The sequence below is a fragment of the Patiria miniata genome, unplaced genomic scaffold (genome assembly GCF_015706575.1).
Source record: "Patiria miniata isolate m_02_andy unplaced genomic scaffold, ASM1570657v1 HiC_scaffold_5, whole genome shotgun sequence".
Classification (NCBI taxonomy): domain Eukaryota; kingdom Metazoa; phylum Echinodermata; class Asteroidea; order Valvatida; family Asterinidae; genus Patiria; species Patiria miniata.
The window spans coordinates 7,002,320-7,019,722 of record NW_024037072.1 but is presented as its reverse complement, the minus strand read 5'-3'; the positions used below and the strand labels follow the sequence as shown (position 1 = coordinate 7,019,722).

At 40.5% G+C, this 17,403-nt stretch overlaps 1 protein-coding gene across 4 annotated transcripts in view; it reads left to right on the top strand.

The window, feature by feature from the left end:
* Positions 1-14,718, top strand: part of LOC119741819 (protein shank-like) — a 61,965-nt gene extending 47,247 nt beyond the window's left edge. For all 4 annotated transcript variants that reach the window (XM_038217724.1, XM_038217721.1, XM_038217722.1 and 1 more), the window contains 10 exons: positions 113-179; positions 2,016-2,210; positions 2,832-3,011; positions 3,937-4,078; positions 4,472-4,563; positions 5,383-5,510; positions 6,041-6,197; positions 6,665-6,733; positions 6,950-9,040; positions 10,193-14,718. In XM_038217724.1, coding sequence (XP_038073652.1) covers positions 113-179; positions 2,016-2,210; positions 2,832-3,011; positions 3,937-4,078; positions 4,472-4,563; positions 5,383-5,510; positions 6,041-6,197; positions 6,665-6,733; positions 6,950-9,040; positions 10,193-10,443 — 3,372 coding nt within the window. In that variant the 3' untranslated portion in view covers positions 10,444-14,718. The remainder of the gene's footprint in view (positions 1-112; positions 180-2,015; positions 2,211-2,831; positions 3,012-3,936; positions 4,079-4,471; positions 4,564-5,382; positions 5,511-6,040; positions 6,198-6,664; positions 6,734-6,949; positions 9,041-10,192) is intronic.
* The last annotated feature ends 2,685 nt before the right edge of the window (positions 14,719-17,403 follow it).

Here is a 17,403-nt window from a genome sequence, read left to right as displayed (position 1 = left end):
TGACAGTGCACAATTTTACCTAGCTTTTTAGATTTTTTAAAGTTTTGTTCCTGCTAGTTTGGTTTATCTTTGGTGTTGTGATTCACCCATTCTTTTGGATTTTTGTCATCAGGTCGCTATTGTCTCCAATAACTTCAGCTTAGGGGAAACCATCAGGAATTACTCTGATGAAGATGTGGGTGAGTAAAAACATAAAACATTTATACATTTGCTTGGTAAAGTTCCCAGATCCTGTTTTCCTTTTTTTCTCTTTTTTTTGGGGGTCATTTTTGCTTCAGTCTTGTAAACTGATAAACTATACACTATCTATACCGCCCTTTCCTCAAATAATTGTGCAGCTCACATTCAGAATAACTTTATTATTGCTCTGGTTACGCGTTTTTAAAATTTGTTTTCTTGTAAAATCCAGTGAATAAAAAAGTTAAACTGTGGGATATACATGTACTGTGTTGCATGTCATGATATTATCACTGCTAAAACCAATTACTCACTGCAATTACCAAAACAAAAACAAACCAAAACAAACGAACAAATTCTAGAAATTGAGGTAATGTTATTTTAGCCCGTCACCAGTTATAACAGGCTGATGATGACATTTGTTGAAGTGGTTCCGCTGGTTGGGACCAGTTGGAAGCATGTAATGGGGACAGGATATACAGTCATATCCTAAGTTGGTGGTCCCTGAATGTTAAAGGGCTTGGTGGCAGTCAAAGTGTAGTAGTTGGGATTGCAATTTCACACTTCATCGATTTTGCATTTGGTACTTGTGTGTTTGCTTTCTTAGAGTTAACGGCACTCTCCTGAAGACGGTTAGAGCATACTGACCGGAACGTCGAGTTTATACCTCTGGTTCTTTTCAGAACCATTCTCTTAGTTTGAGAAATTATTCCCACATGGTGCTTCCACAAAGCTTTCATTCATTAGTATCTCCATCATGCAAACCCTCATATCTTAATTGGTTGGCATTAATTTTGTTGTGTCAGTTCTGGTGAGGGGTCGGGGGGGGGGGGGGGGGGGAGGAAAGGGGGGGGGGGATGTGGGCCCTACTGTGCTTCTTTCCCCTGATTCATCTAGTCTGTCCCATTGTCATGTTTGTTACTCGCCTTCGATCCACTCGACATTGCTAGTGTGTGCATGTACCGGGTACATCTAGCCTAAAATTTTATCAAAAGCAGTCAAATAATATGCATGGATATTAAGTGAGCAGTTTGTATTGAAAATGGTGTTTGAATAGGTTGAGTCTGCCAAGTACTTGCGTAAAAAATTGTTTCATTGGTAAATTGAGAACATAAAAATTTCATAAAATTGAACAATTGTTCCTAAAGATAAAGCACTTGTCTTGGACAAATGGAAATTTTAATGGAGCATTGTAGTTAATGTGTGCGAGATCAACACTGAAGCAGTGGATTGTGTTTCCCCTTTATAGCCAACTCCTCTTTCTTGTTGAGAGGTGCAGTTTGTTGAGTTAGGTTACCTTACTGTGCCTTAAATATGCGTCCAGCAAAGCTACAATTACATATACCAAGAAGACATGTGATTGTGGGTATGTTCATATTGGATTTCATTCTCATTCCTGCCACACCTTTAGTGCATGTATCCTGCTTAGGGTGAAGTATTTTCTATTGTCTTTTCATGGGATGGTGTTATTTGGTCATGAGAAACCGCATTCCTCCGAGTTCACAGAACTGGGAGTTCCAGCGTGTCATTGAAGTTGATTCATGCAGACGTGTATTGAACGTTATCACGCTTTATACAAGGGGAAGTGATCTGTATTACATCCTGTAAAATGAAACTATCAAAGCCAACTCAACAATGAGGGTTTCCTGTCCGTTTTTTTAAGGTATGATAGTTTCTAGTTGGGTGTTCACTTCCAGTTTAGAAACCTTGACTTGAGAGACACGATTTAGTCTTCAGAAAAGCTCAGAATTGAATCAATTGTTGGAACACATCATTGAGGAATTAGTTTCGATTGCGAAAAGCACTTTTGATCGCGTTGTGATATTGTTTCTCGTCAGTGATTCAACAAGAAGCGCCCTCGTACAACAAGCGTCGGCGATGCCCTTCGTTGTCGGTCAGCGGACCGGGTGTTTTGAGTCGGACAACCAGTGAACCATATCTCCCTGGAAATTTTGTGGGTCTAAACCGAGCTGGAAACAGAATGTCTGTGGCATCGGCGTCGAGCTTTACGGACGATGACTCCATTCCTGAAGGTATTGGAACATGTGGAAAATGTAGTAATGTATTAGGGTCATTCCATAAATTTGGGGTCCATAAGTGAGACAGTTGTTGTGTTGTGTGTAATTTGCCATGCAAGTATCGTTAAAATTGACTTCAAAATATTGGCTGGTACTCTTGGAGATAAAGTCATTATTAAAAGAATGTGTAGTGAATTTACAAAATCTTACGTCAGATGTACAATGTAACAGGGACACACACAAAAATTGAACCCCAGATTTATGGAATGACCTTTTAATGTTATCATGTTCTGCATCATTCCTTTCTTTACTGTTGTCATACTTTTACTATAATTAAGTGTTAAATAGGATGTACAATTTTCTATTGTATGCAGGCCCCTAATGGAAACCAGTTGTTATCTGTTGAGGCATACTTAGGCATAAGATTTTTCAGACTTCTGTCTGAAATCAGACTTTTTGAATCTGAGAGAAAGATATGATCACTATAGAAAGAAATGCATCTTTCAGACCATTCATCCAATTTTCAGACTTTTTTGGAAATTGACAATGTCATCCCTGGGCATACTTTAAACCCTGGATAAGTAAATACATCCCTGACATTTTGTAACTGTTGTTATTTCCCACTACGTTGAACAGAGCCCGGCACACCCCAGAGGTCTGGTTCTGTGGGTTCCATGGGCCGGTCTGCAGCTGTCGCACGCATGGTCCATCGGAAAATCAAGGATGCCAAGTCTAGCAAACAGTACATCTGTTTCAAGCCCTATACAGCGCAGGAGTTTGGAGAATTGACGCTTATGAAAGGGGATTATGTCAAAGGTAAGTTGACCGTAACAGTGAATGGACTCCTTGTGTAAGACGCCCTCAACGGTAAAACAGACAGAGTTGAAGGACACTTGAGGGGCAATACTGCCATACCCCCAAATTGTTCCAACAATACAAATTACAGGCATATTGGATCATTTGCATTAGTCCCAACAGTAACCCACCAGATTATTATCAAAAAGCTAATTTGGATTAAAGATCATACTGGTACTAAACACCCCGTGAAATTATTCTGTCTTGTTTGCTGTCATTAGAAGAAATCAAGCAATGTAGGTGATTTCCAGCGATTAGTCAGTTGACTGATTTTTGGAAATAAAGAGTGCTATAGATGAAATCGTTTTTTGTGATCAAAATTTTGTGCATGGTTTTTCATTGTTTTTTCGTAATGCTGTGCTGAGCTGAAACTTCAACAGGTTAGGTTTTGAACATTCTTATTTGGATTTTAGGTGGTGTTATTATTAAAAATGAACAAAATGTATGAAGCGTAAATGATTCTAGATGCCAATAATTACATGTAAAGTTTGATGTTTGAAACAGCTAGGACGTACTACATACATGTAGAAAGATCCACTGTTGGGGTCGTTTGGAATGACTCAAGTCTAGGCAATGGAAAAATTAATACATGAAGTTCCCCTGTCCGAAATCAAAATGTACAAAAATCTATTTGGTTCGACCCGAGTTGCTCCAATACTATTTGGTTTGAAGCCACTCTAGTACGGCTGTCTGAAGTAAGTGTTAAATCTAAAATCACACGTTTGCCAAAATTTAAATAACACGCCAAAAAGCGTTCTCAAAAAGTTCACTGATTTTAAAGTTGAGTTATATGCAAAATGATTCCTGTATTTGAAATTATTTTAAAAAAAAACCCAACTGTATACCCTTACTGTCTTAACAACACTTTGTTATTTTATCGTTTCAGTTCATGGCATCGGCGAGTTCAACTTCTGGGAGGGTGAAGTGGGTAACTCCAGGGGTTGGTTTCCCTCCAACTGCATCCGGGAGGTCACCGGCAAGGAGAGAGCTCAGACAATGAGGGAGAGAAAAGCCAACTATCCGGAGAGGTATGGTATAATTCTACATCTCAAAGGCCCCGTCAAATGTCCCTTTAATGATGATGTTTTGACCATTGTTTGACTAGAGACCTTCTCACATTGCTATTAGTGCGCAGGTGTAAGTTTCTAGTTGAACAGTAGTCCCGGTGTGCACTTGATGTAGTGCAAATGTCGTTTAGATTGGAAATGACTTTTAAAGTAAATGACACTGAGCAAATGAACAAAGAAAACCTCTTTTTTTTCATGAACAAAGAAAACCACTTGAACCTATGGTGATTTATTGATCTTGCAGGTGTCAGTATGTGTGATTATAATCATTATTCACAAGTCACAATTATTATTGGTCTTCAATGATTCGGATTGGTATTCACATTGTATTTTTTGTTGTATTTTGCATTCTAGTTCAACAGCAAAGTCAGAGGAAGCAGAACCAAGAGTTGTGTTTGTGGAGAGAAAGAAAAAAGGATTCGGCTTCATCCTACGGGGCGCAAAGAGTAAGTTGGGTTTTGAAATTAGAAACGTTCTCTCTTTTTGAAGGATGTAAACTGAAACAATAGACAGACAACAAGGGACACCAGTTCAAAGGCTTGTCACATAATGTGAGCCTTCCGTCACAAAATAAGAGTAAATTGTAGCAAGTGTCAAACTACTTTGAAACACAGATTTCTCTGGGAGAGAAATTCGGAAAGAATTATCTTCTATGAGTGATAACATGATCGCCTGGCAGTAAGGCCACATCAGAAATGCTAATCCACAGTAGACTGTCAAGTAAAAGCCTGGTTTTCTGCCATTCTCCACCATTCAAGTAAAAAAATCCAATTAAAGTAAAAAATTCAGTATTTCTTGGCTAGGTCTGGCAATTCCACGGCTATGGAAGCAGCTGAATCATCTGTGAAACTGCCTGCTGCATCCGAGTAATTGAGACGATATCTAAGGCAGACCTGCGTATACATGTAACTGGGAGCATAGATCTCCATTGCAATGTCCATGTACTCTGTAGAGTCTAAAACCTCTCAGTGCTAATAAAAAAGACCATAAGATGATGAGCAGATTTTTTTATGGAATAATAGTCTAGTGAGTTACATGTCCGTCACAAGTCTAGTCACAAGTAAATCACAAGTCCAGTCGCAAGTATCAGGGGATGAACAATAACTAAGGAATGATTTTGTCACATTTCATCTGAAATACTTGTGAATTGACTTGGATTAGTGGTCATTGGCTTGTGAGGACCTGTAATGCACTCAATGAAGGAACAAACGCATAAAAATTTTCATAGAAATTGATTATCGATGATTGTGATGTTTAATTCTCAGGTCCGCAAGGTGCTACGTCGGCTTTCAAACCAACCAAGGAGTTCCCAGCTCTTCAGTACCTAGAACATGTCGACAAGGGAAGCCCTGCCGATAAAGCTGGTCTCAAGAAAGGAGACTTTGTCTTGGAGGTACGGACTTTTATGTTTTCAAGAATTAATCAATTAATCAGAATCATTGGGTGATTTTATCTTAGTAAAAGCCTGATAATACTCCGCGTGAAGGTGAATTTGATGTCGCAAAACATTTGCATCAAATTGCACCCGATATGAACAATATTCAACTTCACAGTGTAGAAACTTGCAGAAAGTTACGTTCACTTTGGTGCCAAGAAAGAACCAACCTTAAGTCATGTTTTATCAGCATGTAAATCAGCTGAGTTAATATTGTTTGTGGAATGACATCTGATTTCATAGGAGACAGAAAATTAATGTCCAATTCAGTTATAACTTACAACCAAAACAGTCCAGAATCCTCTTATACTACTATGAATTTTCACACATCCCAGGGTGTTAGGGGCAGGGTTAAACAAACTTGCACTCATTGAAAAAACCAACAGGAAAACCTTAGAGAAAAAAAGACTCAGAAAAAATCTTTCTTGATAACCTTCTTATATTTTACCATTTAATTTCATTTTTGATGATGTCATTTCCTTCCTCAGATAAATAGCCAAAATGTAACAACTGCCCCTCACCAATACGTAGTCAGCCTGGTCATCAATTCACCAGATACTATCGTCATGAAGGTGGTCACGATGCCCAATTCCAAAGCTCTGGTGTGGCTCAACGAGGCCAAGAGTAATTCTCTCCGAAGAAAACGTGAGTATAAAAACTCCTACACTGAGGGATTAATTTCATGTCCGATATTTTCAACCAGACAAGGCATCCCTAGAAAAGATAGTCCCAGAACCTGCATGGCAATATTCACTGGAGGTCTTTCCATGTAACTGCATACACAATGGGCAGTATTTAGCCCCATCATAGGCATTACAGGGTAATCCTATTAGATAGCACTGCCCGGCTCACACTTAACCACTTTATATCGCACTGGCGCACCACTCAAATCAAAGGTCGTCTTGTCCCCTTTAATTTGATACCTCATTTGAGGTTATGATGCTGGTAGTTTTGAAGATTTTATACATTTTCCAGAATGGTCCATTGCAAATAATTCTACTGAAATACATGTATCTTGAGTTTGAGAGATTTTGTGTTTTTTTAAGAATTTGTTACTGAGTCAAAAATTGTTCATTGAAAATAACTGTTAAATTTTTATATTATTTTTGTAGCACCGACATCTCATGCATCCTTGACCAAAACGAAAGCAGAGAAGGTTCAGCAAGAGCTGCAAGCAATCAGTAAGGAGTCACTTTTCTTATCTTGCTCTTCCTTTTATCTCCCTTCCCCCTGGTCGTCTCCTTAATTGAATCTTCCTTTTTCAGCAACCCTTTTTTTGTGTATTGTAATCCTAACGGCCAAAGTGGGATTCGAATCTGCTTTGCAGAGATGGAAGCCAGGGAAAGTATGAATTAACCTAGCCCCAACTTAACTCCCTGTTCTTGTTTGGATTTCAGATGTATTAGATGAGGCCATTGCAAAAGCAGAGACACCAACTGAAGACCAGACGGAATCTCCATTTGCCTCCATCCGCAAGAGACCAGTCTCCCAGAAAATCAGCCCGGAGCATCTGAGTGGCGTCTTCCAGAGACAAGCAAGCGCTCCTACCACCAGCACTCCGGAGGAACATCGAACCAGCCTCAAGAAACCCGTCATTCCCCTGGCGCCCTCCGCATTCCGATTCAACACCGTCGCCAGGATGTCCTCGGTCAAAACCAATTTCCCCTCAGCGGCCTTGGCTGTGTCGCCAATGGATACGACCACCATGGAAACGCAGACGCAGTTTGATGATGACATGTACGAGAAGCAGAAGCGGAGGAATTCAGCCGGGTCGGATTCCGCTGTGTCATCGTTACGGTCTTCCCCGGCATCATCTTATTCCTACACGACAACGGTGTCCAACGATAGTGGAATATACACGAGGGCTGATCATACCTATTCAGACGTCACTTCCCCAATGGACCCTAATTTACTACCACCGGCACCAGATTACCCGGCCCCATCCATTCCACCTGCTCCCAATTATCCTGCGCCCCAGCATCCTAATATTAATCTCAGAGCTCGGTCCCAATCCCTGCACAATCTTAAAACTGAATTGTCCCTGAGTGAGAGACGGATGAGCACAGGTCAGAATCGACCCAACAAGCCCCCTCCGCCTGTCCCACGCAGAGATTCCTCAATCAGCGATGGAAACCTGTCGAGATCAAATTCATCCGAAGCGTCAAGACCCTCTTCCCTTGACATCTCACAATCTCTGCAGTTTCAAGCGTCCCCTGGTCCCGATACAGCAGATAATTCCCAGTTCACAAATGCCATTGCTGAAGCAGCTGCCAAAAGGGAGAAATTGAGAAAAGCCAACAGCTTTGATTCCTTGGAAGCTAAGTCACCACTGCAGCTTGCACTGGCAGCACGAGATCAGAGTCTAAGTGGAGAGAATCAGAACAGAAATCAGAATGCGGAAACCACGGCATCACAGGGCTCACCCCAGTTAGCACTGAATGAAGCTATAGCAAGACGCAAGGCACATCTGGATGCCACTAAAGGGCCTGGTGAGAACATTGAGAGTAAAATCCGCAAGTACAAGCAGGCGGATTCTGCCAAGGGAAGTTCTGCCAACCAAGCTCTCTTGACGGCCATCGCAAAGAGACGGTCAACCATTGAGAAGCAGATGTCGGAGGACAGTGACTCTCAGTCAACGAGCTCCGAGGGAAGTACTAAAATTGAATCTGAAAAGAAAGACTCTGTAGAACACAAAGTCCAATCGAGCATCAATGGAGCCGACATAGCTCAAGCAGCTGCTGTGATGCAGTATCGCTTGGCAAGCAAACCCCCGGTCAAAGAACAAGTAAATTCCTTCGCTGGTCACAAAAATGCCATCAAGATTGTTCCTCGCGGAGACAGCAGCAAACCAAGCAGTCCTGCTTCCCAGTCTCCCAGAGAGAAGGTTGCTGAGAGCACACCGGCAGCACAGGATACTGACATTTCCGTTCAAGCTCTCAAGCACAGCTTTGACAAGAACCCAAAACCAGATGTCTACAAGCACCCGTTGTCGCCGGTCAAAGAGAATGAAGGAGACTTCACCGACATCACAGCAGGGCTCCCAAACTCCGACAGTCATCAAGCAAATGGCCACGCTGATTCCGACTCCTCTCCACAATTACCTCCTCTTGGAGACCACCGCCGAGAGAGATCCTTCGACACAGCCAGCGTGGTCTCCTCCATGTCTTCCATGTCTACCATGTCCAGCTACAGCACCATGTCAACAGAGCCAAGCAGCGACATCTTTGAACAAGACGAGGACGACGCCAGGACCAACACCATGAAATCCACCTCATCATCCTCTTCCAACTCCACCTTGACCTTCAAAAACACCAAGCCATCCCCTAAAGTCTTGCCAAAACCGAAGAGAAAGCCTCAACCGTTGGAAGATGACACCTCACCCCCGTCTAGTGAGACCCTGGACAATGTAGGAAGCTTGATGATAAACAGCGCTCCGTCTTCAGAGGTTGATAACAAGCAGAGTATGCTGAGTGCGTGGACTGAACAAGGTAAGGAAAAAAAATAGTGTCTTTAAGAATGTGGTCCCGAAAATTGGCCGTCACTGCTGTATCAACTGCAGAAACATAATTGATGCTATTTTTGTTAAATATCCTACGTAACTAACACGAATCCTGTGAATCCTGCGAGAAAATGCCTGAGTCAATTGTAAATAAATTCCTTCAACAGAATATATTACAGTGTTGGAAGGATGCAAGTCCCAAACCAAACAATCCTTATTGAGAGTTATACAATAGAAAGGATTCTTTTCATTGGAAAAAACTGATTCTGTTTCCAAACTCTGAGATGGATGTGCTAGCAAAATTTTGCCTTAAACTCTTCAGTCACTTGTAGCTCCCGCAACCGCCCCGCCTATTACTGTAGAGCCAGAGACCACCTGAGCACTGTATGGCTTTACAGATTCTTCAGTGAATAAACACAATGTAATACAAATGTAATACAGGTGCTGATCAGTTATAAGCATAAAGAAATACAAAGAATTGTAATCAAATCAGTTACAAGTAACAGGGGCAGAACAATGCTAAAGGAATTCTTTTGACACAGCTGATTTTAATTGTCGACTCTTGATCTGAGAACAGAAGATCTGAGGCTGGAGACTCTTCATTGACTTGTAATTACTTGACTTAGTGGGACGATAGACCTAAAAACTAATGATGTCATGCTTTGTTTACATGTGCGCTTTCTCATGGGCGCCAGGTATGGATAAGAGCCCCGAGAGATATCTCGGGTTTATTAGAATTTGATAAGAAAAACACACGCATGTAATTATTGTTATTAATTATTTCTGGTGATGGAACCAAGGATTCCTCAAAAGCGCCCTAGGCACTGTAGCTCGAAAGCTTGAAGAAACCTGTAGAAAGAAGACAGTGAGAAGAAATCGCAGTTTCAGAGGTGTGAGGAAAAACCCGGAATTATATTCTAGGGAAAACCCACGGAATCAGGTAGGGACTGAAAACCCAATCCACATATTGGCTCAGACGGGAATCGAACCCGAGTCACAGCGATTGAAGGCGAGAAAAGTACCGTTGCACCAATCTGACTCCCCTATCATGTCTCTGCTTATTAGTATCTCTGAAGTACATTTTGGCATCCTCTTCAGCGTATAAAGGTAATACATCATGGTTACATCTTCCTTTCTGAAGGTACCAATGCCAATCAGAATGACGGGGCTGAAGGATGGAAGACCAAACCGCTCCTGGAGTGGACAGCGCAAGACGTTGGCCTCTGGCTGACCAGCCTGAATCTCAGCGAGCACCGGCCTAGCTTTGAAGAGAACGAAATTGCTGGGGAACACCTGTCCGCTCTGACCAAGGACGACCTGCAGGAGCTGGGCGTGGGTAGGATGGGCCATCGATTGACCATCAGTAAAGCTGTCCAACGACTCACAAGTTAGGATTTTGATCGATTTCATGGCACCTCTAGGCACACAATTTCTGCTAACAGAGCCTCTGTCTATTTCACAGAGACTGTAACCATTTATCACAGCAGAAGGCATGCTTACCTCAGAAGACAAGTTTTATAAGTGAATGACAAAATCGAAATCGTCATGCGTGTGCAACTGTTAGCACGCCCACACCGTGAAATAGTGCTTAAGGTTAGCAACATTTTCTTGTAAAGTTAGCAACACTTTTCTGCTAACTGTGAAGCAGCATTATGAACCTGGCTGCTGCCATGCTAAAATGAAGACAGGTATTGGATACAACTCACTAAATAATTTTGTTACAAGTGTATACTAGTGTATAAAATAAACATACATTTACTAACCCTAACTCCCTGAGGACTTTTTTGCTTGGAGCCTGTTGAATTTTTGACAGAATCTTTCATTTTGCTGGTCACCTCTGGACACTTCTTTGTATCTTTCAAGGTTGCAGGGTTTTAGTGGGCTCCATTGCAAGTCCATCACAAGTCCATTCATAAGTTAACCACAAGTCCTTTCACAGGTGAAGTCATAAGTAACAGGTGTTGAACAACAAAGAATTGCTTTTGTCACAGTTCATTTGAATAGCTTGTGTCCTGACTGGAGGACTTGTGATGGACTTGTGATGGGCTCGGGATGGGCTCGGGATGGGCTCGGAATGGGCTCGGGATGGGCTCGTGATGGGCCGGTGATGGGCCGGTGATGGGCTCGGGATGGGCTCGGGATGGGCTCGGGATGGGCTCGGGATGGGCTCGGGATGGGCTCGGGATGGGCTCGGGATGGGCTCGACTACATCCCTGCAAGGTTGTTCAATTTGCTGAGAGTAGCTCTGAAGAGCCACTTGCATGAAGCAGGGTGAAGGACTTTATAAAAGGGGTGCGCGTGAACCGATCTAAAAGAGTGTTGAATGAACTCGCTGATTGGCTCAGAATCATTGCATGCCAGAGAAGCGTTGAAAGTTGACTGCAGAGTTTTTTATATTTTCCACTGTATGGATTTCACAAGAAAGCGAACACAGGTGTATGAACAGGTGGATATAACACAAATGAAGATGTTCACCTGTATTAGGCTGGCGTTCCAGAATTGCTGGGAACAATATTGGTCCAAAGATTTGAATAAGCGCATGCAAAGTTCAACATTTGGAACAATTAGAAGCGACTAGAGTCCAGTCAATGGAAAATCAAGTACAAAAAATTCACCGGTCTGAAATCAAAATCTATTTCAGACAACCCAAGACTCTCATACTTCTGTTTGGTTTTGGCTGAGTCTGGAACGCTGGTTCATAACAGGTAAATAGTTTCATGGAGCTGCTAAGCACACAATTTTCTGCTAACACGGCCTCTGTCTATTTCATGGAGAAGTTGCTTAACTTAGTGACATAATAGAAATCTCCATACATGCGCATCCGTTAGCACATCCACGCCATGAAATAGTGCTGAAGGTTAGCACAATTTTCTGTTACAGTAGGCACAACTTTTCTGTAAACTGTTAAGCAGCGCCAAGAACTTTGGCCCATGTGTTATTTGCTTACTGTGAACAGTTAAGAGGCTGTTTTTATTACATGTATACATTGTAAAAAATTACAAGCTTCAGTATTTAAAGCAATATATAAAAAAAAAAGCATGTGAAGATATAATTGTATAAACTATGATAAGTCAAATGTGTACTTGAGATGCCGTCTTGAAATGTATGCTGCTCTGTCTAGTATTGTGAATGATTGGTTTGGATTATATAAATAATGAGTCGAAAGAAAAACTCTGAAGGGGAGGTTTTTGTGTAATATATAAATGAAGTTTAGAAGTGAGAACAGTTGAAAACATTTGGTACATGCTCATGACGGGCATCTTTCTTGTGTCTGGACAAATCTTAAAGAGTTCGTTGTTTCCTTTTATTCCTTTTGTAAGGGCATTGAATCCAGAAGAGAATTGATTCCAGGTATTACCATGCCTTATTTTGCTTTCTCAATTTAGGTACGTAAAGGCAGCATTTAAAAGTATAACATGAATAATTATTTTGTAAAAAGTACAAAGAGTAGGTAAATTTGTAAATAGTCTATGCTAAAAAAAAGAAGAAACAAACTGATAAAAGATTCAAAAGTCATTTTCAAAAATGTAAGTTTGATTTGATTGAGTTCCATTTTGATTAAAAAAGAAAGGTTGATTTCATAAGAGTTGTAAATTAATGCTGAAAATACCTTGGTTTGTGATAATATAATTGTGATTTGTATTTTTGATAGGCCAATAGAGTGTATAAAGAATTGCCAATGAAGAACAAAAGAAATATGAAAACGATATAAACTTAAAGTAGCTGTGTTGGACAGGGGAAAGAAATATTCTCAAACTTTGTAGTCTGGGAAACAACGTATTTACATTTGTAGTGCCAATGTTTATTTTTCTATATCATATTTTTTTGGTTACAGAGTACCAATACTTCCCTGGTTTCGTATGTTCTATATTTATTGCAACTGTTTTTTTTGTAGAAATGTCATATATAACTTGAGACACAATTTTTTGAGAGTGTGAGCAAACCTCACATGTGTAAAAGTGTTTCATTATGTAAATAGATAAACAAGGAACAGTGTTCAGAGGTTCTATTGCGTTCAGTGCATGGTGCCTCATTGTTTAAACATAGCTACATAAAGCAACACACCATCGGCTATTGTCCACAATTTACCTCTGTTTCGGTACATGGCAGTTTATGCAGATATTGATAAATTTAAGCTACTTCCAAAAAGAAAAAAAATGCGAAAGATTTTTTATTTTGATTATTTTGTTTTGAATGCTTTGAGTTTACCCAACATGATTCCCAAGAAATATATCTCCAACTATTTGAAATGAGATCCTATTGCAGATATAATTAACAATACTTTTCAAATTAATTGTAGCCAGCGTATAACATGTAATTCGTATTTGTGTATTTTCTTATTATGGCATGATAACATGGGATTAATTAAAGGATAACAGCAATTCCCATCTCTTAATGGACACTAAACGCTAGCAAGTATAACATGCAAGCTTGGCCGTGTATGAGACAGCAATGCTTTCATAAACTAAATGACCTCTATAACAGTTACATTGAAGTAATGCTTCCACACTGGGTTATGTGTCCTTTTTTATTCTGTTCAAGCATTAGTTTTACATACAGAATGCATCCCAATATCCGTGACTGATTTGATATTTGTAGATGACTGTTTCAATATAATAACTTGATTAACGGGCAAGATTGTTAAAGGTTTTCTGTTGGAATTATCAAGAAGTTTCTTGTAATTTTTTGTTTTGTTTATTTCTTTATAAAAATGTTTGCAACCCAGGTGATAGATACATAGACATTAAAAGGGAATAAACAACATTTGCGTTTGCTGTAATTTTCAGAAATGGATAGATTTGGGGGGGGGGGGTAGCATTTTATAGCAAATATTGTTACACTGACTTGTTTGAAGTTTTGTGTTCGTATATGCTGGAAAAAAAACAAGAAAAACAACCATGTTCCTGTAGTCTGGTTCCCTGACCCCACTTAAGATGAAACATAGCAATTTATAGACGTCAGGGAATTTTAAGGTTGGGGAAACAGTCTTCTGAGCTGGCTTGTACCCGTTCATAGGTGTGTAATCGATCGCAAACAAATGCAACCTAACTAAATAATGGTAATTTTGGGGCAGTATTTGAAAAAAGCCAGTTTTTTTTCCAACGTTGGTCGGCTGACCAGCATTGGAAATTGATACACAAATACCACTTTCCTTGAAAATGACGGCACATCAGGTGCCACGATTTTACAGAATGCTTTAGACCGTCATTCACTAAAGTCCAGTAAGGTATTTCACATTAGTTTGGTAGTTTTGTTTTTTGATGTTTGCAAATGCTGTATATTCCCTTGAAAGCAAAGTTATTATAACAAAGTCCTGTTATTGTTTAAGCAGTATCCTTTATTTTCAGAAGTGGCCAAGAAAAAGGTCAGATTTAAGTTGAAATTACTTTTCTTTGGAAATTGTCCTCTTCCTTTTTCACAGGTTTCAGACAAAGGCCTCTTTATAGCAGCCTTTTTTCCTGGCATGAAGTGTGATGTATTTATGTAAATAAAAAAATTACCATTTCCCCTAAGTGATTTATTCCCCCATAAGTTTTGTATGGAGTGCTAAAGATAAAATTATAATAGCACATAACTGTTATGTAACCGCTGGTAAATAAACGGAAAAGGAAAGTTTTGTATTTGATACCGAGATTTTGAGAGAAAATAAAACTATTTGACAAATAATTGCAATGTCAGTGTTTAATAATTACCACTTAAAGTAAAGCCACTATTTACTTGCGAGCCTTCACCACAGGTCTTGGAACATTTTTGATTACCCACATATCGTCTGCTTGGTGGATACTGTAATTTCATTGGTCTAGAACGGCCACGTGTCCAGTCTTTAAAAAGAACCGTTTACTTCATATACACACTGCGTTCCACATAAATGAACCTCATATACAGTTCGTATATATAAATGAACCTCATATACACTGCGCAGCATATAAATTGCGCGCGTTGCCCGCGCGTGTATGCCAGGGCGCTCGCGACCAGTGAACTGCAATTTAACCGCTCAGTCTCATATCATGTCCGTCAGGAGAGCTCTCAGTTATCAAAGGTTACACCTAATCTAATCTAATCTTGCACCATGTCCCAAAGGACGTTGGCTCCACGAATTTTCGCTCTCCACTCCTGTCTGCCTTGCGCTCTACGGTGTTTCAGGTAGAAGGTGCTGTTATTTTCCCAACTCTTCCTTGGCCTACCCCGTCTATTTTTCCCAGTCACTGTTTCCAGCAGGATACGCTATGAAAGTCTGTTGTTTTCCATCCTCACTATGTGGCCAAACCAGGTAAGCTGGGTTTTATATATGCGTACGGTGATTAACTCTGGTGGATTGCCGTCAGCCGAAATTCTCCTCCACACCTCGTCATTTCGTACCTTGTCTTGCCAAGAGATGTTCAGGGTTTTACGATAGCAGCGCATCTGGAAGGCTTCTAATTTCTTTTGTTCAGCCTTCTTGATGGTCCAGGCTGATAAGCCACCGCAGTGATTTAATTTATGTTGCAAGGAAGTTAAAACCATTTATCTTTTTGACTTATTGGCACGATTTAACAAAACAATTGTTGACTGCTGTGTCGTTTTTAAGCCCCTCGGGCCGGGGAGCATCGCCTTAAGTGCATGCTATGCATGCGCCCCTAGCCCTCGGCATATCCCAAATCACACTCAGTCAACAATTGTTAAATACATGTACATGTATAAATTATCCTTCATGTTTTTGAGGCGCGTTAGTTTTACAAATAAAAGTCCAATGCAAACATTGCTTTAAAGATGGGCACGGTGTGATTCTGCACTCAGATCTCACAGGTAATAAACTAGGATGTCAGTAATAACAACGGACGTTCAACATCGTCTGAAGTCCCAATTTGCAGATCCTCTTCCAAATTCACATCTGGGATCGATTCCTAACAGTCCCAAATCACAATCACTTTCTGCATCTGTCATGTGATTGTGAAATTCGTACCCTTCTATAACCCTGGCGGTTCCGAATCCAAAATCACTTCAAGTCTTGATAATTACACAAAGAGTCTATTATAGTTATGCTGGTGCTCCCCGTTTTGTATCGACTACCCCATTAGCAATAATAGAGGGCACTGTAGTGTTCATCTCAAGATGCAAACGGTCATCATAGACATCAGTGAAGCTCAGTAATTGCGTAAAGTCAAAAGCAAATAACTTACAATTTCCCAATAGCTGTTGCGCAAACAACGTAATTTGAAAGTGCAATTAACCCTTAATGAATGGTTAAGTATCAGATCAAAGTTGTTGCTGCACACATACACCGTCTAAACAATAAACTCATTACAATCATGTCCAAATAAAGCCTACTGTGACGTAGAACGTTAAGTAATCTCCTTGTTGGCAAACTGATCAAACGAAATTTAATTAGGCCTAAGCATAATTGGACCATGACATATGTATAATTAGACGGGGTTTTTTTTCGAATGAGTCTCACGGTGTTGAGCAGGTCGCAAAAACTCAGTGATACTCGATTGACCAACCAAAAAGTGCTTAATCAAGGACGCGGAGATCAATTTTATTGATGAGATGTATAATTACAAAACCGTCATGTGTGATTGGACTTAAACTTTGCAGATTTAGGCCTACAGAGCATCGTTGTTTGTTGATGTACATGTATTACGTTTAATAGTCTGTGATTGCACAGTACAGTCGGTGCGGAATCCGTTTTCCCGGCTTTGACATGGTATTAAATGTGTCGCGCTAAAATGTTGGAGTTTAGGCATGCAGAAAGAACACCGGATTTTTCCAGGAGAGCAGTACGGTGGGGGTGCAGGTGAGCCTGGGGTGCGGGTGCGATGGAGCCTGGTCTGAGCACCGTTCGTGTCGGACTCGCGTATCTACTCACCCACCGACTAGCAACGGTCAATTATCTTGACACGTACGGGCTCCAACCTGACCGCCGTTGTTGCGTCAAGTACCACTGAGGGTTTATTTGTTCTGCGTCGTTGGGGAAGTTGATTGATTTTTCAACAATCTGAATGCAAGAATGACCGCCGAATTTATGCTCAATGGCATATGGGACTGAGTTTCATGCAACCAGCTGGCACACTCTGACGTGTTTTTGAATGTTGGACTGAGTCTGTGCATTTTATAATTGGTCGTCAGAAGTAATATTTTTTCAGTCAAATAACTTGAAATTGTGATCTGATTTGATACTCAAACAAGGCGATGTTTTGACCAGAAAAAAAATCAAAGCTGTAAACTTGACAAAAGATCGAGATCGCCCTTCTATTTGAAGATCTAAAAAAAAGCCAGTCAAACAGAGTCTAACGACCATCTCAATAACCGTAACCTGAAAATGCAACAAAAAACATGTCAACAAATTTCCCATAAAAACATGAGCTTTGTACC